The sequence below is a fragment of the Narcine bancroftii genome, chromosome 11 (genome assembly GCF_036971445.1).
Source record: "Narcine bancroftii isolate sNarBan1 chromosome 11, sNarBan1.hap1, whole genome shotgun sequence".
Classification (NCBI taxonomy): domain Eukaryota; kingdom Metazoa; phylum Chordata; class Chondrichthyes; order Torpediniformes; family Narcinidae; genus Narcine; species Narcine bancroftii.
The window spans coordinates 71,562,138-71,588,006 of record NC_091479.1 but is presented as its reverse complement, the minus strand read 5'-3'; the positions used below and the strand labels follow the sequence as shown (position 1 = coordinate 71,588,006).

At 43.2% G+C, this 25,869-nt stretch overlaps 1 protein-coding gene across 5 annotated transcripts in view; it reads right to left on the bottom strand.

Moving 5' to 3' along the window:
- The window catches only part of pot1 (protection of telomeres 1 homolog), a 299,294-nt gene that overhangs the window by 208,840 nt on the left and 64,585 nt on the right, over positions 1–25,869 (bottom strand). For all 5 annotated transcript variants that reach the window (XM_069903354.1, XM_069903353.1, XM_069903352.1 and 2 more), the window contains exons 3-4: positions 20,003–20,075; positions 9,109–9,206 (exon numbers count right to left, since the gene is read on the bottom strand). In XM_069903354.1, the coding sequence (XP_069759455.1) occupies positions 9,109–9,206; positions 20,003–20,075 (171 nt within the window). The remainder of the gene's footprint in view (positions 1–9,108; positions 9,207–20,002; positions 20,076–25,869) is intronic.

The following is a 25,869-nucleotide window of genomic DNA, read 5'->3' as shown; positions in this document are numbered from 1 at the left end:
AACCCTCTGCATCTAAATTCACACATGCCCCATTTCCATTCCTTGTGCCCTCATGGAGCTCTCTAATTGATTGCTGTCAGGCATCTTGAATTCCGTGCACAACAGTGCTGGAGAAACTCAGCAGGTCACACAGCATCCAGAGAAAGTAAAAATCAATCAACAGCCCCTTTTTATTTAAACACTGAAAAGCCGCATTATTGACGTATACACAGCCCATCTCTGGAAGCTGGCTTGCTTGTTCCCACAGAATCGAAAGAGCTGGCTCCGTGAGTCCAATATGCTCCACTGCTGAGACTACCTACCTTGGCAGATTGAAGCCAGGCAAGTCAAGACCCCCCCCCCCCACCCCACCAATCTGTCTGTCCTCGATGGTTTCACAGAGTACTTGAAAGGTGGATAAAATTCGACATTCAAGCACCTTGTAAAAGGGGCTAGTGTTTCGGGCCTGATCCCATCAAGAATATGGAAAAACAAGTAGACACCCAACCTGTTTTTCCTGATTCCCGAAAAGCTCAGGGCCCAAAACATTGATTGCCTTTTACTTCCAATAGATCAGTGGTTCTCAACCTTTTTCTTTCCACTCACATACCACTTTAAGTAATCCCTATGCCACAGGTACTCTGTGATTACTTAAGGTGGAAAGAAAAAGTTTAAAAACCACTGTTTTAATCGTACCTAATTGACTCGTTATGTGCACGGTTTCATAACTCCAAAGGAAATGGGCCAATGACCATTTTTCTCAAGCAAAATATTTCAGTAACAATTGCGTCTAAAGCAGTGATTCTCAACCTTCTCTTCCCTCTCACACACTACCTTAAGCAATCCCTTACTAATCACAGAGCACCTATGGCATAGAGATTACTTAAAGCGGTGGGCGAGTGGAAAGGAAACGGTTGAGAACCACTGCAATAGATGCTGCGTGACCTGCTGAGTTTCTCCAGCCCTTTTTGTGCATCGCACCCGACCCCAGCACCTGCAGATTTTATTGTTTAAGTTCATCCAAAATCCTCATGATGAAACCAATTGCAAGGTAAAGATTTTCTCCAGCATTTCCTTTTGAATTTGTTTGTGTTTACTTTATCATTTTAGTTCCTCAAGTTGTGCAGTACAGAAATGAGCCTTTTGGCCTGCATCATTGCTGACCTCTTTCCTCATTTGCACTAATCCTCTACGCCCGCACAGAAGTCCACGTACTTCTGTTTTACACACGCAGATGATGTACGACGTCCAAACAGCGAGAGGTCCCTTGCCAGTCTATGATTTTATACTCTAACTACTGTTCCATGTACCTTTGCTTCTCACGAAGGCGAGCTAACACCATCATCATTCACAAGTTTAAATATTTAGAGTCTGGGTTTTTCACTCAGCTCTCAGGTCCAAGAGAATTCATCAAGCACAGACATTGCTGCTAATACAGGAGTTGCATCATCAGCTATTGAAGTCAGGCAAGGCAGCTCACATCAAATGCATTACCCTCAGTGGTGTACTTCTGAGGAACAGTTCTTTTTATTTTGAATATTTTATTTTGAGAATTTTCAATAAAAATCCAGTCTAAACAAAAAAATCAAAAAGTAATATTATTAACAAAATAGTACAACTAACGACCCGCACGTCGACATTAAAGTGAAGAAAAAAGAGCCCAACGTGTGATTCAATTATTATAAAGAAAGAAAAATTGCAATAATATGACAGAAATGCAAATTCAATGTCCATGTTGAACCAAAGGGAGGAAAGATAATAGGGAAAAAGAAGAACAAAATAAGAGGAGCCCTACCACACCTCCCCCCAACCCCAACTAAGAAATGAAGAAAAAGAAAAAAATTGGCTTCACTTAGGATAAACCCGACTCCCATCAAGGGATGAATAACCTGACTTATCTAGAGTCCTCAGCGCTGCGAGCACCTGGGGGGGGGGGGGGGGGGAATCGTTAAAGATTTAGCCTGATGCACCATATTCTTAAAAATACATCATTCCTGTTTCTGAGGTTATAGGGAATCTTCTCCAGGGGAACACAATTATGCATTTCTATCTTCCAGCTCGCTAAACCGAGATGGAAATCAGATTGAGGGACAGTTCCACAGATGATCACAGGTGGTACAGCGAGTAGTCACTACCTCACAGCATGAGCTTCGATCCTGACCTCGGGTGCTGTCTGTGTGGAGTGTGCGCATTCCAGCGACGGTGGAGGTGCTCCAGTTTCCTCCCACATCCCAAAGAATGCAGTCTGGTCGGTTAATTGGCTACGGTAAATTTGTTCCAAATGTGCAAGTGGGTGGTAGAATCGAAAGGAATGTGGAGAAAATAGGTTTAATTTCGTATTAAAAGGAATAATAGTCAGAGCCAACCCAAGGCTTCACTCTGAAGCCCCTTTCACACTAGCCAGTCATGCCAGGAACTGAACGCCAATCTGCCTTGAAAGTGGCAAGTGTAAAAGCAAAATCTGCTCAACGGCGGCGTCAGATGACGTCATCTCTCGCCAGATTGCCGACCTCGACTCCTAGTACAATCCCCAGCGACTGTACGTGCTGACATCGAGATCAAGCAAGTGTGAAACGGGCAGCAACATTTCAGGCACTTCCTATTAAAGGTAGAACAGACTGGGGATAGACCCTTGCAAGTGTGAAAGCGTTGAGTAGTCTAGTGTGAAAGGCCAAACCCCCATTCTTATCCCAGGACACTGAACAGCCTAGTTAGTGGGGCGCAAATATGAAGGGGGCTTGAGATTGAGACACGACTAAATTTTGTCGCTGGAGGAAGATAAAGGCGTTTGGAATGAAGGATTCTGCAATGGAATTGGAGGTCAGTGATCTTTCCTCAACATGATTCACATACAGAATTTGATTTTTTTTGGTGAAATAGTAGGCAAGCTTTGCACACTAAAAGCCACTGATAATGAGGGTTGGAAAGACTCACGTCAGCCAAGTGACAAGGCCAATCAAACCTATTATCTAGAAAATTCCATTCGGCTTGGAATTCCATGTAAACAACACAAAATGATGGAGAAATTCAGCAGGTCAAACTATGTCCTTAATGTACATCATTGACTTTTCGGGCTTGAGCCCTCCATCAAGGTATGGAAGAAAATTGGCAGGCATTTTTGTGTCTTGTGAATGTCAGAGGGCTCAAGCCCGAAACGTCAGTTCTGTATTTTTACCTTCGCTAATATAAAGGACATCGTTTGACCAGCTGAGTTTCTCCAGCATTGTGTGTGTGTTTTACTTCAACCACTGTCTCATGATTTACTTGGAATTCCATTTTCTTGATTATGGATCCACTCTGCCACAATTTAGCACTTGCTCGGAAAGGTGGAAGTTAGGAGTTTCTTTCAAGGGCAACAAAGCCAAGATTAAAAATGAACCTCAGCAGGTCAAGCTCCATCATTGGGAGTAAAGGATCAGACAATGTTTCGGGCTGGAACCACTCACGTCTGTCTCAAAATGTTGAGCATTCTTTTCCTTCCACTGATGCTATTCAACCCACTGAGTCTCTCCAGTAAGTTTCTTTTTGCTCTAGGTTCCAACGCCTGCAGTCTCCTGCGCACCCACAACAGAGATCAATCACATCTTCAGCCACACACTCAGGAGTAATTGGACAATGTCCAGGTTGGAAACACAAAAGTCTGGAGATGCTGTGAGTGCAGTGAAAATACAGAAATGCTGGAGAAACTCAGGTTAAAGGAGTTAAAGATATATGACTGATGCTACGAGAATTCAAGGTAGGAGTTTAAAAAGCAGGCAGGCACCTGAATTAGAAGGCCAGGGAGGTGGAAAGAAAGGGCAGGGGACGACCGCAGACCCATGGACAAAGGTTATGATTCAACGTGGACAAGATAGGAGAGAAAAGGCGAGAATTAATCGGGGGAGGAGATAAGTCTGACAATGCTGATCTAGAGGAAAGGTGAAATAGGGATAGATGTGGGGACGTGGGGGAAGTGCTCACAGAAACCAGACAAGTCTAAGTTAATGTCATCTGGTTGGAAGGTACCAATTTGGCAGTGCATGAGATCATGGACAGACATGTGGGCATGGGAACGGGGCAAGGAATTGAAATGGGTGGCCACAGAGATCCCTGCTATTGCAATGGACCGAGCCAAAATGCTCACCGATGCAATCTCCTAGCCTCCGTCAGGTTTTTCTGATGTAGAGGAGGTCGCAACAGGAGCACCGGATGCAGTACATGACCCCTTCAGATTCATGATTGAAAGGTTGGTTCACCTGGAAAGGCTGTTTGGGACCATGATCGGTGGTGGTGGGGGGGGGGGGGGTGCGCAAGTGGATCATCTCCTGCAGTCACAGGGAGTGATTGGTGGGAAGGTGGTGAGTGGAAAGAAAAAAAACTCTGAAAACCACTATTTTAATCGTCCCTAATTGACTCGTCATGTGCACGGTTTCATAACTCCAAAGGAAATGGGCCAATGACAATTTTTCTCAAGCAAAATATTTCAGTAACTACAGCAGTGGTTCTCAACCTTCCTTTCCCACTCACATCCCACCTTAAGTAATCCCTTACTAATCACAGAGGATTTATGGCATAGGGATAACTTAAAGTGAAATATGAGTTTAGAGAGCAGTTTAAAAACCACTGCTCAAGAGCACAAGATTTCTAAAGCAACCCCAGCATTCCCAGCCGATGTCCGGTAAGTCACCAACTCAACCACTGCAAGGAACAGTCGCTGCAATCCAATTCAGGGGAGCCTGAGCGATTGTATAGGTTGAGTAAAGTTACATACACGATGAAGAATCAGCAAGGGAGAGAATGACTGCAGTTCTTCAAAAAAATTAAAGGTGGAATTCACTCCAAAAGGGAAAAAAAATTCCAGTGAAGTGCAATGTTTCACCTTTCCAAGTGACAAGCCCAATCCTCTGCAGTTGAACACCAGTGCAGCATTTACAAAACAGTTCCCTTCCATTTTGGTTAGGCTGTTAGAAGCAGGTAAACTTAACCCTCTGCTCAACTTCTCAGCGTCTTTTGGCAGCAATGCTCCAAGACCTAAGATGCTGCAGAGCATGCACTGGACAGTCTTCCATGACCTTTCCTCCAGAAACATGTGGTCCTCAACAGCTCTCAACCCCCTTTCAAACTGCTGCCTCCACAGCCTTCAATGAGGATTTTTAGAAAATAAGGAAGCCTCTTCTTGCTCTCGTTTATCAGTATAATCCAGTCCTCTTCTAGATCCAGAATTAAGTCACACCATTGCTGAAATGAGAAGTTCCACTTATTTTTACATTTATCAACAATTTATATCCAAACCCTACTTTGTACATCCAATACTTTTGGTTTCTGAACTCAAATGAGAAACAGTTGTGCATTGCTAAAGGCAAATGTTTCTTTAGTGACCAAACAATATTTTTCTTCCCCCTACTAGCATAGTGAAAGGGCAAATTCTTCTGAGAATACAATCTTCGGGACGCTCAAATCCAAGTCAAGCTTCACTCACATTCGACTTTCCAATTTAATCACCTCTAATTCCTGAACGATACGCCTGGAACTCCTTCTCACAGGGTGAACAATACAACTCCGATTATCTAAAATGGTAGGGTCCGGGCCAATGTCAATTAATGGTTTTAATCGGAGAACTGGTTATTTTTTAAAACCAGTCCAGTAGCAATAGCAAATCTCTTGTGACAATGTTTAAACAACAACAAACAACAAGGAAAGGCTTTTAAAGCATTAAAATAATATTTACATGTTACCAAAAAAATATTCTGGCTGTAATGTCACTTCCAATCACCGAGACCAACCGACCACTGCCACCCATCCCAGAGAGATTTCCCAGGCCAGTGAAACACTCACTGGCAAGTCAGTGGGCTCCTGCCTCCCCAATCACCGGAGCTCCCGACTCAGAGTCCTTACATCGGGGAGTCTGGTGTGCGTGTGTGGTAGTAGGCCGAGGAGAGGGCGCTCCATTGTGCCAAAGAGGAAGGGAGGAGAGGGAAGAGAAGGAAGGTGTGAGGAAAGGGAGAGGAAGAGTCCAAGGTCCCGCTCATGCCCGGGAGGCCACTTTCCTTGATGACGCTGGGAGAAGGAATTCTTCCGATCGCTTGCAGCTGGGAGACAGTGGCACGCTGTTTGAGAGGGGGAGTTGGAGAGAAAAGTCAATAGGGGAATATAAAGAAGAAATAGAAAGAGAGAAGGGAGGGAATTACCTGAAACGAGGACAATTGTCGTCAAATTTCGTGTCGAGTAAAATTTTTTTCAAACCTGTGAGATCAGTTCAGCTCTGAAAATAATTTCGGAGAAATTTGGATTTCAGAGAATCTGATTCCGAATAGGCGGAGTTGTACTGTAGTTCAACTTTAACTGATGCATGTGAATGCATCACAGTGTGGTATGGGAGCTGCTCTGCTCAAAATTGGAAGAAGCTGCAGGAGGTAGTGAGCAGTGCTCTGAATATAATGCAAACTTGCCTCGCCACCATGGACCATCTATATCTCCCGCTGCCTAGTAAAGGCAGCCAATGGACCTATCACACCCTGGACACCCTCTCTTCACCCTCCTCCTGGCAGAGAGAAGGCTCAAAATTGTGAAAGCATACACCAATAGGCATTGCCCTGCAAACAATGAGCCCCACCACAGTGTTCTCATTGTCCTTTATTTAGGACTTGGAGATCTCCATTTCCATTGAAACGCTCTACTCTGCATTTTGTGCTCTATACACAGCAGAGTGAATCTTAGATATCACCTGTTCGACTGCTCACAGAAGAACACATGCTACTGTACTAGGTATAAATGTGACACAAACTTACATCAGGTTCAGAGCAGGAAAGAAAGCATCAGTGAACTGATTTCCTCTTGTGGTGTATTGCAGTGTCTTCTCAGGAGTAATTTAAACATGGAAGGAAAGAATAAGTTCCCAGGGTAGCCAACATAGTTCACATGCTGTTATGCAAGCAGAGCTGAGTAAAACTTACCTCTGTGACACTTACCTTCATTGACAACTTGCAATTTTCTCATAAATTTGAAACAGAAATTGGGCTGGGAGTTTGCAGTGGGTTCAGCATGTGAGGTGTGATGTCATTGGGGGGGGTGGGGGGGTCAAGTTACTGATGAATGCTCGGATGAAGATTTATAATCAAAACGAGAGACAGGTTACTAACTCATTAAATAATTAGCAACTAAATTTTGGTTACAGAATCATTTAATTAGAAATGACTGGATCATATGGCTAATGACTGAAATGTGATAGGTCTGTTACCCACCCACCCTATGGAACAAAACCATATTTGCCACAGTTCTGCTCCACAAAATCTCCAACCCCTGTCACTACAACTTCTTGCCTTATGCAGAACAGCAAAGAATGTCAAACACAGAAACAGACTATTCAGTCCAAAGGTCCATGTCAGGATTTGTGAATGGATACTATCCAACTGTGAACATTTGTAATTTACTTTTTTCTACCCTCTTCTTTTTGTATTTTTTTTTTACACCTAATAACCATGACTACCAGCCCCCCCCCACATCTCCATCGGGCACACAAAACTCAAAACGGTCAACCAGTTTACCTATCTCGGCTGCACCATTTCATCAGATGCAAGGATCGACAACGAGATAGACAACAGACTCGCCAAGGCAAATAGCGCCTTTGGAAGACTACACAAAAGAGTCTGGAAAAAAAACCAACTGAAAAACCTCACAAAGATAAGCGTATACAGAGCCGTTGTCATACCCACACTCCTGTTCGGCTCCGAATCATGGGTCCTCTACTGGCATCACCTACGGCTCCTAGAACACTTCCACCAGCGTTGTCTCCGCTCCATCCTCAACATTCATTGGAGTGCTTTCATCCCTAACGTCGAAGTACTCGAGATGGCAGAGGTCGACAGCATCGAGTCCACGCTGCTGAAGATCCAGCTGCGCTGGGTGGGTCACGTCTCCAGAATGGAGGACCATCGCCTTCCCAAGATCGTGTTATATGGCGAGCTCTCCACTGGCCACCGTGACAGAGGTGTACCAAAGAAAAGGTATAAGGACTGCCTAAAGAAATCTCTTGGTGCCTGCCACATTGACCACCGCCAGTGGGCTGATATCGCCTCAAACCGTGCATCTTGGTGCCTCACAGTTCGGCAGGCAGCAACCTCCTTTGAAGAAGACCGCAGAGCCCACCTCACTGACAAAAGGCAAAGGAGGAAAAACCCAACACCCAACCCCAACCAACCAATTTTCCCCTGCAACCGCTGCAACCGTGTCTGCCTGTCCCGCATCGGACTTGTCAGCCACAAACGAGCCTGCAGCTGACGTGGACATTTACCCCCTCCATAAATCTTCGTCCGCGAAGCCAAGCCAAAGAAGAAATGTTTTATATACTTGAGAAATGCAGCAAGTAAGACTTTCATTGCATCTGTACAACGTACTTAGGTACAGTAAAGTCCCCGTTATCAAGCAACCAGCAGCCTCAAGCAACTAGCAAAAAAATTGCAAATACGAAGATTAAAATTAGCTCCCCAAGTGGTCAGTTCATTAATCCACGCAACACGCAATCTCAAGCAACCAGCAAATTCGGCAACTTATCCGGCATCTACCGATTCCCAGACACCAGGGATTTTTACTGTATACGACAATAAACTTGGTTCATTCTTATGCACCTTATGCCTGCATCAACAAAAAAAAATCCTTTACATTGCTTTCAGTTAGCTTCCCCTTAAATACATCCACACTGTTCCCCTCGGCTATTCCTCAACACAGCAAGTTCTAGATTTTTTATCAAGGGTTCAACAAGAGGTTCTTCCAAAATTCAACCTGAAACGCAAGCTCTATTTCTCGTCCCACAGATTCATCCGACCCAATTAATATTTCAGATTTTTTAAAAAAATTAGATTTTTAGCAGCTGCATTTTTTAAAATTTCCTATTAGCCACTTAGTGACTCGTTTATAAATCATGAATTCTGGCTTTGAATCTCTTCCCTTCCCTTTAGAAATATCTATTATCCATACTGGGTGACCTTACAGATCAAGCCAGTTATGTATCTTAATGCAGGGCATCTTTATTGCAAGGCAGCACCTTGTACATCTATCTTAGTACATCTAACATACCCTTGAACCATCCTTCTCTTTGATGAATCTTTCCTGAGTTATAAACTCTCAGTTAACAAGCTTAGTTAAATACTTTACCCCTTGTTTAAGAACGTTTTCACAGTCTCCCACCAACTCTCCAAATATAAAGGTGTTGATTGATGCTTGATTGGATGTGGGTGGCTGCAAACTTGACTCTAAGAAAAACATGAAATTTCAAACATGTTATATTACAACAAAGGCCTGAAATTCCAAACTGCCACAAAGCACTTGTACATTGCAGAAATTTAGTTAAAATACTGGGAAAGGAATTTGCAAAAATCAAAGCAGAAAACATTTGGAATTTCCACACCTGAGATAAAGATGAACTTTGCCGACTGTGGATCATGCCACTGCAACTTACTGGCTATTCAGATTCTAAATCACAATACCTAGGGACTGCAGGTCCTTGCCTAATGCAACATGTCATCAGAGGGTGGTCACAACAAGCAGTCCCACCAAAATGGCTATAAAAAACTTTGACAGCCACATCTCCAGATGTTACTGTCAAGGACGTGTACTTGACATTCAGAAACAATCAATATCCATGAAAATACCGTCATCTATTAAAAATTAAGATCAAAACTACATTACTTAAACAAATGATGCTCAGTATTCATCTGCCCTTTTCTCTCACACCCATTCCTCTCCATTTTAAGTGAAGGATCTTGCAGCTATTGGCGGAGGTTCAGTGGACAGATTTTGCAATGCCTGGAGAATTTAACAAGTTCTTGCTCCACATGGATTCCACAGCAGAAGGTTTTTTTTCAGAACTGAGCCAGCAATTTTCAGGTCACTGTGTTTGTGTGCAAATCCCAAATGTCTTCATGCGCACACTGCAAACCTGCATTACCCAGATGCCTTCATACCTGTACTTGGACTGCAATACACATGCAGGCAACCCTAATCTAATCCTAAAGAATTCACAGCTCCAGTGACCTGGGATCAATCCGGAATTCTTGTGCTGTGTGTGGAGTTCGCACAGTCTTCCTACAATGCATCCCACCCGGGGTGCTTGAATTTCCTCAAACATCAGAAAGGTGTGCAGGATGATGGTAGATGTGCTGTCGAACAGGGCAGAGTTGATCAGAAGGAGAAGTTAGAGGAAATGGCCAGTTGATGGCTCAGTGGGGCTGAAGGGCCATTTCCACATTTGTGCTCTGCAAGAGAGAATGGAATGAGTGAAATAGATGAGTGGAATAATTGGTGGCAGGAGCAGGGAAAGCAACTGTCAAGGATAACTCTGTTTATGTCAAATTCATATGCAGTAAAATCCCTGTTATCTGGAATCCAAGCAACTGGCAATAAATAAATAAAGGCCATAAATAAATTTTAAAAATTAAAATAAATAAGAATAAATAAAAATTTAAAGTTTAAAATTGTAAATGTTCTCCGAAGCAACACATAAACAATTTGTGAAGATGGGAGCAAATATTCAGCCAGCGGAGTGCCCTGGTCGTGTTCCACCCATAGCATTGTTTAAATAAAATTGTGTTTGAATAAAATGGTGTCGCCCAGGATGAAGGGCCGGTTGATGCTGCTCACCGCTGAGGTGACTCTCACAAAGTGTCTCCCTATCCCTGCCTAGTAAGAGTCTTTATTTTTATTAGTATATTATTAATATATTGGTAAGGCTTTATCTATAAACTTGGGGGAGGGGTAATTATGACGGTGGCACAGTTAGCGACAGCAATCAGGGTTCAATTTTAAGCTACGGGAATTACCAGATTAAAGTGAACTTTATATAGTTAAGGACAACTATACTTTTTTTTCAAATTACATTTTACACTGTCCTGATTGTTCTTAATGCAGGTGTATTAGTTAGGTATTGTCAGAGCAAGTCTCAGGCAACTGGAAAATGTGCGTATCTGGCATCTACAATCCCCATAAATATTGGATAGCAGGGTTTCACTGTACTAAAGCTCACAACAAGCTGTAAACATCGGAACTGATATAGCAAGCTCAGAGAATTTACATGAAATGGCTGGTTTTCCTGGCATATAGAGGCACAAGATTCGGTGTTAGGACCATGCTGCTTTTGATTCACACAAGGCACAACTTAGAAGAAAAATACACAGGTTTCATGGGGACGTCTCACGATTTAGTCTTGCTTACTGCAAAATGATTCAACCCAACACTAACAATGAACAGTCGGTTCGTTTGTCCAAGGCAATGCATAGGTCAGCAATGGAACTGGCATTCAACCATCTCACCTTCTCCAACACTGGACAGACAAATGGTCAAAAGATGACAGAGTTCAGAGTTGCTAAGGAATATGGGAATCCTGATACATATTATCATGGAAGAAAAGCAAGCAAATAGGAAAGCCAATAGAATGCTCTCATTTATTGCAAGGGGAATTGAACACGAGGTAAGAGGGTTCTGCTTCATTTACGCAAGGCACTGGTGAGACCACACCTGGAATATTGTGCATGGAAATTGCCCCCTTATTGTTTTCTGTTTCTAAAACAATGGATGCAGTTCAGAGAAGGTCACCAGGGCTGTTACCTGGAATGGAGGGATTGTCTTACGGTGAAAGGCAAAACTGGTTCATTTAGTCTTTGCTGGAGTTTAGAAAAGTGAGAGAGGCTTTGACCGAAACTACAAGTCCCTGAAGTGCTTTGACAGAGTGGATGTGCAGAGAAATTTGCCTCCTATGGAAATTCAAGCACGAGGAGTCACTACTCAAAAACAACAGTTCACCCTTTTAAGAGAAAGACAAGGCAAATCTTTTTCTCACAGAATTAAGTGTTTTTGGAACTCACTTTCTGAAAGGGAGCAGAGTCATATTTTTAAGGCAGAGGATGATGAATCCTTGACAGGAGGGTGACTGCAGGAAAATGGCAACACAGCTGTGAGATTACAACCAGATCAACTGTGATTTTATGAATAGTGGAGCAAGCTTGAGAAGCTCCCCTTCAGTCCTAAATCAGACACTTGCGTGTTCACTGCACCGCACCATTCACAGAATAGGAAGCAATCTGTTCTAGCATCATGCAAATTTCCCACCCAATCCCTATGTGCCGCACATCCACATTCCCAACCAATCACCAAGTGCCGCACGTCCATATCTCACCCAATCCCCATGTGCCGCACGTCCACATTCCCACCCAATCACCATGTGCCGCACGTCCACATTCCCACCCAATCACCAAGTGCCGCACGTCCACATCCCACCCAATCACCATGTGCCGCACGTCCACATTCCCACCCAATCACTAAGTGCCGCACGTCCACATTTCCACCCAATCACCATGTGCCGCACGTCCACATTCCCACCCAATCACTAAGTGCTGCAAGTCAACATTTCCACCCAATCACCATGTGCCACACGTCCACATTCCCATCCAATCACCATGTGCCGCATGTCCACATTCCCACCCAATCACTAAGTGCTGCAAGTCAACATTCCCATCCAATCACTATGTGCCACATGCCCACATTCTCACCCAATCACCAAGTGTCACACTTGCACATTCCCACCCAATCACTATGTGCCTCACGTCCACATTCTCACCCAATCACTATGTGCCTCACGCCCACATTCTCACCCAATCACTATGTGCCTCACGCCCACATTCTCACCCAATCACTGTGTGCCACACGTCCACATTCCTACCCAATCACCACACTCCAGGTACCTCACATCCACATTCCCATTCAATCACCAAATACCATGTGCCCATGTCCACATTCCTACCCAATCACCATAGTCCAAATGCCACTCGTCCACATTGCCATCTAATCAGCCCACCCAAAGACCATCAACCTCAACTTTCATACCCCTCCACCCCGACAGTTAAAGCAAAGAAAATTTTAATAAATGCTGAATGATGCTGAGAGGATCTCCTTGTGAGGTTGTTGCTGGATCTGGCCAAGCTGGATATTCACAGGTTGAGGTGGCGAGCAGTCAAGGGTCCAGGGTGAGCCCCTCTTTCGGGGTTATGTCCAGGCCCACACAGTGTTAAAGAGGGAGCACATGGTATCAGACAGTCAGTGGGCACATTCTGGGAATGGTGGGCTCCCCAAGGGATTGAGTGTTTTATCGATAGTGAAAACTGGATTTTAATCCAAACCTGAAAATTGTACGAAACGGAGGGCCAGTATTGATTTGCTGCTTTTCGGAAATGTTTCACAATATAAATACTGTAGAAAGTTTAGATGTAATTTTGTCATGTTGTTATTTGAATAAAATTTTGTATAGAAAAAAATATTTAAGACTTGCTGAGGTTCTCCTGCATTTTGCATAATCTGAATGAGGAACCCGGTTGAAGGCCAAATGCCCCACTCATATACCCACTTCAATTAATACTTCATCGTTAAAGTTAACACTGGCATGGCTGGCACAATGCTACTATAGTGCCAGCCACCCAGGTTGAAGTCTGGCGCTGACTGCAAGTTTATATGCTCTCCCTGTGTCTGCAGGAGTTTCCTCTAGGAGCTCAGATTTCCTCCCATCCTTCAAAATCGTACAGGATTGAGGGTTAATTGGGTGGCACGGGCTGGAAGGGCCTGTTATCATGTTGTATGTCTAAGTAAAAAAGGTTATAGTGAATTAATTGAAAATTATTTGACACTTCTGCATGCTATCACGTGGAAAAACATTCATGTATTTTTAAAGCTCAAATAAAAATGGGCTGGTTTAAACACAAACCATGCATTGACTTAAAGAAGGCCTGGAAAAACGAGGTAAGTGATGCAGTTACAGGAATTAAATTGAGCGTTTGAATGTTTATTTGAGAAAAAGACCAATTCATTCGATTGGGGGTTGAAATCTTTGAAGTGATGAGATAATTTGATGGCCGAAATTTACAACTGTTTGGTTGCTCAATCAATAAACAGTGGGAAGTTCTTAAAATACTATTTGGAACGATACAAAACCAATCAAAGATACAAAAGCAGTTAAGGAAATGTGATTAGAGGCAAATAGAGCAGGAGAGCTGTACAGATCATTATAGGTTAGAAAGAGAACAAAAGTTTTTTTAAAAACTCACTGTTAAACAAACCTAATGTTAAATATTTTCATTAATTATAATAACAAACTATCTCAATGGTCAGGGGGAAATTCTGGTCTAATAAAAAGAAATGCAGGAGACAAATTAGACAACATAGCATTGTGTTAGGACGGAGCACCTGATCATCTATTGAAAACCTGCGCTGACCAACTAGCCAAAGTATCCACTGATACCTTCATCGTCTCACTCCCACAGGGCACAGTGCCGACCTGCTTCAAACAGGCCTCAATCACGTCAGTACACAAGAACAAGGTGCCTATATGACTATTAACCAGTGGCAAACCACATGGTTTGAGAGGCAGGTGTTCAAGCATATCAGCGCTGTCTGAGCACTGACATGGATCCAGTCCAATTTGCCGACCACAACAACAGATCTACGGCAGATCGCATCTCACCAGTTTGACACAAAACCTCAAAACACCTGATGCATACATCAGAATGTTCTTTACTGACTGCAGTTTGGCATTCAACACCATAATCCCCTCAAAATTGATCAGAAAACTGCACTGCCTGGGCCTCAATACCCCACTGTGTAATTGGATTTTGAATTTCCTCACCTTTGATCCCAATCAGTGCAGATTGTCAAAAACATCTCCTTCACAATCTCAGTCTATACTGGAGCACTACGGGGATATACACTCAGCCCCTGGACTACTCGCTTTATACCGCCGACTGCATGACTCAGTACCAGAACAACACCATCTCCAAATTTGTTAATGATACCCCAGTAGTGAGTGGACTGTATAAAAAGGGGTCATAAGACAGCATACAGAAGGGAGACTGTAAACTTGGATAAATGATGTACTAACAACAACCACCTCGCACTTCATGTCATGGTGTACAATCCAAATTGGGAGATATCAGAGGTGGGGAGGGTGAGCAAATTTAAATCACTGTGAGTCACAATCTCGGAGGACTTTTCCTGGACCCAACATTCTACTGTCATCATTAAGAAAGCACATCAGTGGCTCTACTTCCTCAGGAGTTTGCCGAGGTTCAGTATGACATTGAAAACCTTGGGAAACTTCCACAGTTATCTAATGGAAAGTGTGCTGACTGGCCGCATTGTGGCCTTGTATGGGAGGATCAATACCTCTGAGCAGAAAGTGGACAGAGCCAAGAATGTTCATCATCATGAACATGTGCCTCGAAATGTGCAAAATTACCATAAATTACAATTCTGGAACTACAAGATTTTTTTTTTAAAATCAATAATTAGGTTCATTGCCATCCAGCAATCTGATGGCAGAGGGGAAGAAGCTGTTCTTTTTTAAAAAGTTGAGTGTGCGTCTTCAGACTCTCCTTACCAACGAGGAAATCTACAAGGAACGTAGCCATCGGAGAGCAGCAGCAATCATCAAAGATCCACACCACCCAGCACATGCCCTGATCTCGCTGATGCCATCAGAAAAGAGGTATAGATTCACCATCAGATTCTTAAACAGCAGACTCAATCAGAGACCAATTTAAGGACTCTTACCTTGCAATTTATTTATTACTGAGTATTTATTTTTGCAAAGTTTGCTTATGCTTCTTTATTTGTTCTCGTTTGTATGTGCAACTTTTTTCTTGAGAACACTTACTGAGAAGCAAATTCTGCCTGGCCCACAGGAGAAAACAATCTCAGGGTTGTAGGTGATGTCATGTATGTACTTGGACAATAAATCTGAACTTTGAACAATAAATCCCAAGACTATTGTATTTGTTTTGACAGCAGTGAGAAAAAATAAGTGTGCTACAAAATTAAAATTATGAGAAGGAAGAACGTAATTACAGATAGAAGCAATGACAAACGAGCCTGCAGCTGACGTGGACTTTTACCCCCTCCATAAATCTTCGTCCGCGAAGCCAAGCCAAAGAATGATGTTAATGGGGAGGATTATGAAACAGAAGACAAAAGGCTGAGATACTTTGAAAACCATCAACACTGATGCTCCATAAGCAAAGGAATTTGTTCAAAAAATGAATCATGTGGGTTTTCTCTGGATGCCCTCTGCACTTGGATAAAATGTTGTCTGGACAGACACAGTGACATTAAGCAACAATCAACACATGTTTGCACAGCAGTTACTTGAAATCTGTTTAACCATGCATGGAATGCTTACAGAACAGCTGACACCTCCAGCTGGTCTTCATTGGGAGCAAAGCAGAAGCATTCACATCGCAGTCCCTGGAAACTTGCTAAGCGCCGATCCTCCTGGCATCAATCACCAACAAACCCAATAATGACAGGAACTGTGGGTTTGGTGCATGAACAGATGAAAGTAGTCTTCACAAGGCAAATGAGGACTGGCTCAATACAATTGAGGACAACCATTCTGATCTGGTCCCCTGGCAAGGAGTCTGGTGCAGTTGAATGTAGTTTTCCACACTTTAATACCTCAGGCAAACAATCCATCACCACTCACCTTCCCCTGAACCAGTTGCTGCAGATCTCCATCACTAGACTGCAGCCTAATCATGACTCGGCCATGACAAAAATCACTTCACACGCTGAATGACGTATGCTCTCATTTACTATGCATACAACTGGATCCTTGTGCTGAGGGGAAAGTGGGGGGGGGGGGGGGCAGGGGGCAGTGAGATACACAATATTTTAGCTTGCTGTTTATTGCCCATTCAGAGCCAGCTCTTCAGCGCTTGACGTCCTGCTTTGCGGAAACTGCCAAAATGTTTGGCCTGGAAGTCAGCCTGAAGAAAACTGAGGTCCTCCATCAGCCAGCTCCCCACCATGACTACCAGCCCCCCCACATCTCCATCGGGCACACAAAACTCAAAACGGTCAACCAGTTTACCTATCTCGGCTGCACCATTTCATCAGATGCAAGGATCGACAATGAGATAGACAACAGACTCGCCAAGGCAAATAGCGCCTTTGGAAGACTACACAAAAGAGTCTGGAAAAACAACCAACTGAAAAACCTCACAAAGATAAGCGTATACAGAGCCGTTGTCATACCCACACTCCTGTTCGGCTCCGAATCATGGGTCCTCTACCGGCACCACCTACGGCTCCTAGAATGCTTCCACCAGCGTTGTCTCCGCTCCATCCTCAACATCCATTGGAGCGCTTACATCCCTAACGTCGAAGTACTCGAGATGGCAGAGGTCGACAGCATCGAGTCCACGCTGCTGAAGATCCAGCTGCGCTGGATGGGTCACGTCTCCAGAATGGAGGACCATCGCCTTCCCAAGATCGTGTTATATGGCGAGCTCTCCACTGGCCACCGTGACAGAGGTGCACCAAAGAAAAGGTACAAGGACTGCCTAAAGAAATCTCTTGGTGCCTGCCACATTGACCACCGCCAGTGGGCTGATAACGCCTCAAACCGTGCATCTTGGCGCCTCACAGTTTGGCGGGCAGCAACCTCCTTTGAAGAAGACCGCAGAGCCCACCTCACTGACAAAAGGCAAAGGAGGAAAAACCCAACACTCAACCCCAACCAACCAATTTTCCCCTGCAACCGCTGCAATCGTGTCTGCCTGTCCCGCATCGGACTTGTCAGCCACAAACGAGCCTGCAGCTGACGTGGACTTTTTACCCCCTCCATAAATCTTCGTCCACGAAGCCAAGCCAAAGAAGAATGAACTAATAGTTTGAGTTACCAAACCTCTTCATTCTTCTTCCCACGTGAACTATTAAAAGTAATTAATTGAATTGTAAATGCAACAGTCATAATGTTTACCAACTCTCTTGGTTCAATTTTAGTCTCTCTCTTTCCTAGTTCTGACAAAGGACAGCAGACAAATATTGACAGTTTTTGTTGCATTTTCAACGTTTTTTTCCACTGCAACCAATTAATTCACGTTATGGCCAGTCTTGTTCCAAGGTAACATACTGCATCACAACAAATTGTCGATTTAATTTCCTTACCCCCCAACATGAACTCCAAAAGAGTGAATTTCATTCCACATCTCTAGTTAGTGGAAATTTTTGGATTCAACAAGGGTGAATTTCCACAACACAACAGAGGGGTGAGGGGGGGGAGGGTAAGAAAGGGGGGTTTCACCTGTATTTGGACACTTGTTGAGAGAGAAAACAAAATAAATTACTGTCAGGTTAGTACAAGTTGAGGGAGAGTTACTCAGGACCAGTGACCATATACGATGCAAGTATTAGCTAGTGTAAGGTAAAACATCATGAGATGGGAATGTACAGGGCTGTAACAAGATGTAAATGCATCCTTGTACTTACAAGATAAGAGAGACATTGATGGATTGAGAGGCAGGAAGCTAGCAGGGAAAGGATAGCAACAGTTTTAGTCATTGGACAAGTAATGATATGATGATGTTCTAAGCATGTATCCAAGGGTATAAAAAATCACCATTTTGCTGATAACGGCAGAATGCATTCTCCGACTAACATGGTTAGTCACAAGTGTTACAATCCGGTAATAAAGAACAAAGAACCCTGATTTCGACTCAGCCTGGTGTTTGTCTCACTCATTCATGAACAAAGCAGACCTAACACTAGTCAGAGGTTCAGTGCAATTTTTTATAGAATAGGTGAGAGCATGAAATTACAGAGGAAAAGTCTGATCAGTGGGAAAAACTGTGGCAATATATACTCTTTAATACTGAAAGGACAGGTTGGTTGGTTCATCTCAGTGACATGAACATTAGCTGAACGCAAACAAACAGGACCAGCTTGGGTAGACAGCTTGGTTTGCATGGACAAGTGAGCTAAAGAGCTTGGACGGTTGGTGTAGCAGTTAGTGCAACACTGTTACAGTGACAGCAATCAGGACTGGGGTCTGTAAGGAGTCTGTGTGTTCTCTCCATGTCTGCGTTGGTTTTCCCCAGGGGCTCTGGTTTCCTCCTACTGGTCAAAGAAACATAATTGGGTGTAATTGGGTGACAGGGGCTTGTGAAGCCGAAATGGCCTGTTACCGTGCTGTATGTCTATATTAAGTATATACGTACATTGTTTCTATGCAGTAAGACTCTAGGAGCAGAAAGATTAGTAAGGAATCTGAGAAGCAACTTTTTCAGTGACAGGCATGTGGAATTAACTCCAAGAGGATGTGATGGGGTGCGTACAAATCCATCATTTAAAATACATTTGGATGGGTTTGCGGATAGAAAAGGGTTAGTGGGATATTGGGCAAGCACAAGCAAAAGAGGCTAGCTCAGATGAACAACTTAGTCGCCATGGACAAGACAGGGTGAAAGGCTTTTCCTTTACTGTACAACAATGTGACCTGGATAAAGAGTTCTAACTCATTCAGAAAAATCTAATTCTATCTGGATAACACAGCATGTTGCATAGGTGAGTATGGGATGTTATCCACACAAATATGTGGGGAAAACTGTGGCACATAGAATTCAAAGTGGGAGGCTGCCTCTTTTGACGAGGGATAAGGCTGAACATGTTGTCGATGAAGAGAGGCAAGGAATTTTAAAAAGTGGTGTTCGTGCACATCAACAGGTAAAATTGAGTACCAAAGAACAAACAGAATCGTGGCCTTCATTTCAATGGAGGTGGTTCTGAATACAACTCAAACATATTACAACTGTTAAAACGGCCAGCAACTCATTATGGCAGAATCCTTCTTAAGAAGGGCCATTTTTAATATGGCAGCACTTTCAAAATCTACCAGAACACCAACACAATATGAGTAAAACATGAAAGTCTGCAGACACCACGATTGAAGTAAAAGCAGTGTTGAAGAAGCTCAAAAGGTCAAACAGTGTGCTTTATATAGCAAAGTTAAAGATAAATCACCAACGTTTTGGGCTTGCCAACATTTTGCTCATACCTTGATGAAGGGCTGTCTTTGCTAATATAAAGTACACTGTTTGACCTACTGAGCTTCTTCACGTTGTGTTTTTAACCAACAGAATGTGTATCATTTTACCTCTCAACAGGAGCTGTGCAGATAGCAATGCCTCTATCTCATCTTAAGTTACAATCTGTTCCTCAATCAACAGCAGCTTACCTTCCAAAACTATTTTGAATACTTTTTCTCCCGTTCCAAGTTTACATGATGGATACTTCACCGAAATAGTTCCCTAGGAATGGAAAAAAAAATACAATCTCTATTAAACATAGTCAACTGAGTGGTTAGCGTAGCGGTTAGTGCAACACTGTTACAGCACCAGTGATCGGGACCGGGGTTCACATCCCATGCTGTCTGTAAGGAGTTAGCATGATCTCCCCGTGTCTGGGTGGATTTTCCCTGGAGGCTGCGGTTTCCTCCCACCATTCAAAATGTGCCGAAGGTGGTGGGTCAATTGGGCAGCACGGACTTGAGGGCCGAGAAGGCCTATTACCATCCTGCACGTCTAAATTTTACATTTTAAGTCGTCACTGCTTTCTTGGACGGACGTGGCTTTTTGCATAACTTTTGTTTTAACATTCTTCTCTCCTCTGCACTTGCCAAGGGATTTTTAAATAAGAAAAAGCAAATTCAAGGAAAATCTCAAGGAACCAGTGGAGAAAATTACCCTTTAAATAACAATGATAAAGTAGCTTACAATCAGCTGAATACAGCATTAAATTTACTCCCAAAATCCAGGTGTGTTGCCAAATTATTGAAAAACATTGGAAACAAAAGCACAGACCCCATGGGCTTTATACCATTAAATATCAAGGTGGGGCATTGATTTCTCGAGACACTGCTACATTTCTCGTTTCCTTTTTCTTGTCAATGCTCATCAGATAACCACAAGCAGCTCACTGGGGTAGGGAATTCCATAATGTTCGTATGCATTTGCATGAAGGTCTTTCCTGTCACCCTTATACCAATTGGCTACTTAATGCTGAGATTATACCCTTTGGTCTAAACCAGCCATTTGGAACCTTTTTTTTTTTTTAAAACCTGAAGCCCCCTTAGGACTTTTGAACAATTGAACAAAGGCATTTGAACAAAGTTTATGGGCTCCTTTCCCTGTGAAGTGGTCAATATTTAGTTGCTCCCATACTTCTACGTGCTACAATAATTATGTAACGCAAGATGAAAAGTACATAAGGCCTTTACTTAAATGTGCTGAGGCCACCGGGGGAGAGGCATTGAGCCCCCGTTGAGAATGGCTGGACCAAACAGTTCATCCAAGCAAAGCATCCTCTCAGCATCCACCTTGTTCAGACTTCTCCAAAGAGGAAATCTGAACTCCAATCATCATCACCTCTCCAATTCAACAGCCTCTCAGGCATTAACCACAAAAGCTAAGAGTGAAAACTGCGCTACTTCTGAAGAACATCCTCAGGGATTGTTTAAAAACTGCATACAACTGCATTTGTGTCCTCAAAGCCGCGAATCATTGCTGCAAGAGTTCTGTCGCCTTGTATTCTGACCCTCCCTTCAGTTAAGGCCAATAAACTCATGTATTCAGTGTTGGGGCCATGATAGGAATACTCAAGAGTGCAGGGCACTGGGAATCTGTATTAACACAAACTTAACAATGATCAGTTTTCTGGACTACAAAAATGGCTGCCCGTCTCGGTCTGTTCCTACAAGAGCCAATAATTGGGAGGCACACTTTAGATCAGAGGCAGTCTGATAAGCCCCCCTTGCTACTTAACCCCTATGATAGCAGAAAATGCTACACTTCATTTGTGAATCTAGGTTGGAGACTGGATGCAGCCTAGAAGATTTTTTCGTTAAGCACCTTCGCTCTGTCTGCTGCAATGGGGTGGGGGGGGCATTCCAGTAGCTAACCATTTTAATTCCATGCCCCTCTCCCACATCAACACATCTATCCATGGCCTCATGCACTGCCAAACCAAGCCCACCCATAAATTGGAGGAACAATCCCTAATATTCAGCCTGGGCTCTCTCCAACCAGATGGCATTAACACCGACTTGTGGTTTTCATTAGGCCTCTCCTCTGTTTCTCTCTTTCCCTATCCCTGTCTCCTTTCCCCAGTTCTCCACCCCTTTCCCTCTAGAATTCAGAGAGCTATCCCCTCCCTCTATCATTTCCCATCTTTTTTCTCTTCTGCACACGTCTTGACTGTGGGACTGTGCCCCACCCCCTGCCCATCCCTCACCATTTCATTCAGGTGTCTGCCTATTTTTTGGCTACACCATGACGAAGGACTCTGGCCCGAAATGTTGGTCACGTATCTTTGCTAGATGAGGAACACTGCATGATCTGCTGAGTTTTTCCAGCATTTTTGATTATTGAACTACAATCAGTGACTGCAAATTTTGTTTAACTGATATGTAAATTAATATCCTTCAGTTTTCTCTCCATCATGAAGAATTTTTGCATTTCAATATTTTGAAAGCCCTGAGGAAATCCCTCATTCCCAGTAATGTTACAACAGGAGCATAGCTGAGAATGATCATAACGAGGCAAATTATATTCTGCAATTAACACAGTAGACTGGCTCTTTCACACAAGAAGATAATTCCAAAGCATTAATCTCCAACAGTGCTATAAACCTGAAATATTTAGTCAAGAGATTAAGCCAACACGAGGCCAGTCTCAGCAACTAGGATATACAAGAGACTGTGGATGCTGGAATCTGGAGCAACACACGATCCACCAGAGGTCCTCAGGTGTGTCAAGCAGCATTGATGGAGGGGGGGGGAGGGGGGAGGAACTGCCAATGTATTAGGCCAGGTGAAGGGTTCTGGCCCGAAATGTTGTCAATTCTTTTTCTCCTGTCAAATGCGGCGTGTTGGGCCTGGGACTGTTAGGAAATAGAACATGTTCTGCTAGCTCATTCTGCTGCTGGCTAAGGAACTTAAACACAAGTGACAGAATTTTCTTTAAAACATAAAGCCATGTTTTGTCTTATAATTGCAGTGCAAGTCTGCATAGCGTTCCCTTTTAATGTGATCCTCACTGAATGTAGAGCAAAAAATGAACAGAAACCAATTTAAGCCTCAACACTATTGTCGGGACAGGAAAAGAAAACTGATTCAATTAAAAAACATCCCCAACAGCGGCTGGCAGGTTTATTTCAAGTCTCCTGCTTCATACAGTATTTCTCAGTGAAATTTTCTCTGTCTCCCTCTCCCTGTGGCTTTCACAGTACATCACAAAGCTGGTACTTCTGTGGGACTTGTAGCCTGTTCACTGAGAGTAGATTGCCAGGGGAGGCAAGGAGATTTCCACTTCATTCTGAATGGAATAAAGTGCTGTCCCCAGATCATATTCATGGCCATCACTGAGTGTGAGTGAGTGTGTGAGTGTGTACTGCTTCTACATCCAGAGGAAGGCTATTCACATTTCAGAGACCAAAGTTTTCTGGCACTTTACCTCCAAATACAAGTCTTCAGAAAATTCCCTGCCCACAAACCTGGCCTACTTGGCAGCATAAAACTTTCAATAAAACCAGCTGCAATAATATTATTCTCTGTTCTAACTTATTTTCAGCATATGGATGTCATTGACATGGAGACATTTATTGCCCAGCCCTTCTGAAGTTGGGGTGCTGAGTCATCTTGAACCTCTGCAACCAAGAAAGGAATTTATTGCCCATGATTGTATTTTTGCGTGTCTGCTGTCCTTGACCTTCAAGAAGGAAAGAGATGGGGGGGGGGGGGGGCGGCATTTGCTCACAAAGCTTTGATGCATTATTGGGAGTATGCGAAGTGCTTGATGAGATGCACTCAATCTGCCAAGGAAAACAATGGGTGACATTGCTGTGGCTCTGACCAAAATCATCTTTGGCCACAGGTGCCAGAAGATAGGAGAGTTAAATGCTTGAGCTATATACCTATATTCAGGGAGGAGAGCAAGGACTTGAAAGGCCAGTGGTACAGAAAATATTGGGAAAAAAAACTCTGAACAGCAGGATTATTTCACACACAAAAGAGGAGTGGATTGTTAACGGGAAATAATATGTCTAAATGTTTTTTTGTTTAAAGAGGTATGTAAATGTGCTGATGAGGGAGGGCAGAGCATTTCACCTAATCCACTAGGATTTAAGTTAGGCCTTTGACCAAGTCACTCTTGGGAGACCGATTCCAAAGGCAAGAGCCTCTGGGATCCAGGGCGATTTGGAAAATTGTACCCCCGATCAGCCTGATGATTGGAAGAAGAAAGCAAAGGTGGCAAGCTATTTTGAGACTGAAACCACACAGCCACTTGTGTATGACATGGATCAAAACTGGGACCCTTGCTGTTTCTTATATACATTCATGATCTGGGTCTGAATGTAGGAGGAATGAAAGTAAATTAGCAGATGATCCAAAAAGTGACAACTTTGTCGATAATGAAGAAGGTAATCTCCAAATATAGAATAACAATAATGAAGAGCTGGCAAGATAGATAGAGTTGTGTAGGATGGAAGTTATCCCTGAAACAAGAGAGGTGAAGTATTCTGGAAAGATGACAAAGACTAGGAATATGCACAGTGAGTGTTAGAATCTGAGTAAGAACCGAGAAACCTCAGAGGAAACTCAGTGATGTCAAAGCATCACTAAAGACGCAGCTCAGAAAGATATGGTGGTTAAGAAGGATTTGGGGGGGGGGGGGTGGGGCACAGGATGCAAGTCCAGGATGGTTGTGGCATAATGATATAAAACAGTAGTTGGGCCACGTTATACAGTCAGAATAATGTGAACTATTTTGTAACCACATAAGAATTCACCCTTCTCACTGTAGTGCACCACTGGGGGGCGTTGCACCACTGAGGGGCGTTTGTATATGTATACGAGTGTGTGAACAGTTTCCTGAGATGGTGGAAGACATCAGTAAGTAAAGTCTCATTTGTTATTTGAATCTTGCATCTCTAAGTTATTTATGAAACCTCCCAAGTAACACAGAGACATAACAGGCCACAGTTAAGAATCATGTGCAGTTCTGGTGTCTGTACTGGTAGAAGGATAGGCTACCGAGAAGGTGCCTGGAGACAGTAGATCAGTTATGAGGAAAGACTGGGCTTATTTCTCTTGGATGAAGAGAATGAGGTTGTATATGAGTGACGAATAAAAAAAATGGGATCAACAAGGTAGCTCACAAGAAGAGTTTCTTTTTGGCAGGGTGTCCATAACTAGAGGGTCCCGGTATAAAGTAAGGGGCAAGGGAGATTTTTGTTTTTGTTTCATCCAAGGTTGGGGAAGACAAGGCCAGAGATATTGGAGATGACTGGAACTTCCATTACATTAAATAGGTATTTTGATGAGCACTTGAAATGTCATGGCAAAGAAGGCTGCAGATGGATGCTGGAATATGCAATTGGTATAGATAGATACTTGATGACTAGCACTGGCAAAGACAAGGCTTTTCCTTGTATATGACCCTATGACAAGACTACTGGACAGGTGGAACAAAACTGACTGGAAAAGTTTACGAAGGGGAACACGACCTATTCTTTGATACATTTGTTTGCTATGTAATAGGAGAATTAACTATTTTTGATAATTACAATTGGTAGTCATCAAGGCTGAAACAAACACGTTTTATTTGAACAAAAAAGCTATGCACGCAGGATGTTTAGTTTCTCATAAAAGCATTGAAGCTTAGGAATTATTGTAAATCATTTGTTAATACTCTATCCAGGAAGGGCGTTTACATGTCAGCTGTACAATCGAGCAATAGAAAGGTAAAAGAAAAGCAGAATAGGAACACAACGCACATCTCTGGATGATGAATGGCCAGGTTGATGACCAACATACCAATGGCACAGAGCACTCTGTCATGACAGGTAGAAGATTGCTTTGTTCAACAAGTCCAGCAAACCTTCAGAGTACACACAGGATCACTTTATTTCCAATGGCGAGAATCCAGTGTAGGCACACCCGCCGTGAAATTCCCAGCCAAACTAGTTCAACCCAGATCATTTGCTTCATTGAACCAAAATCACTGTTCGGTGCCACCTTTTGCATAAAGCATTCAATGCGAGATA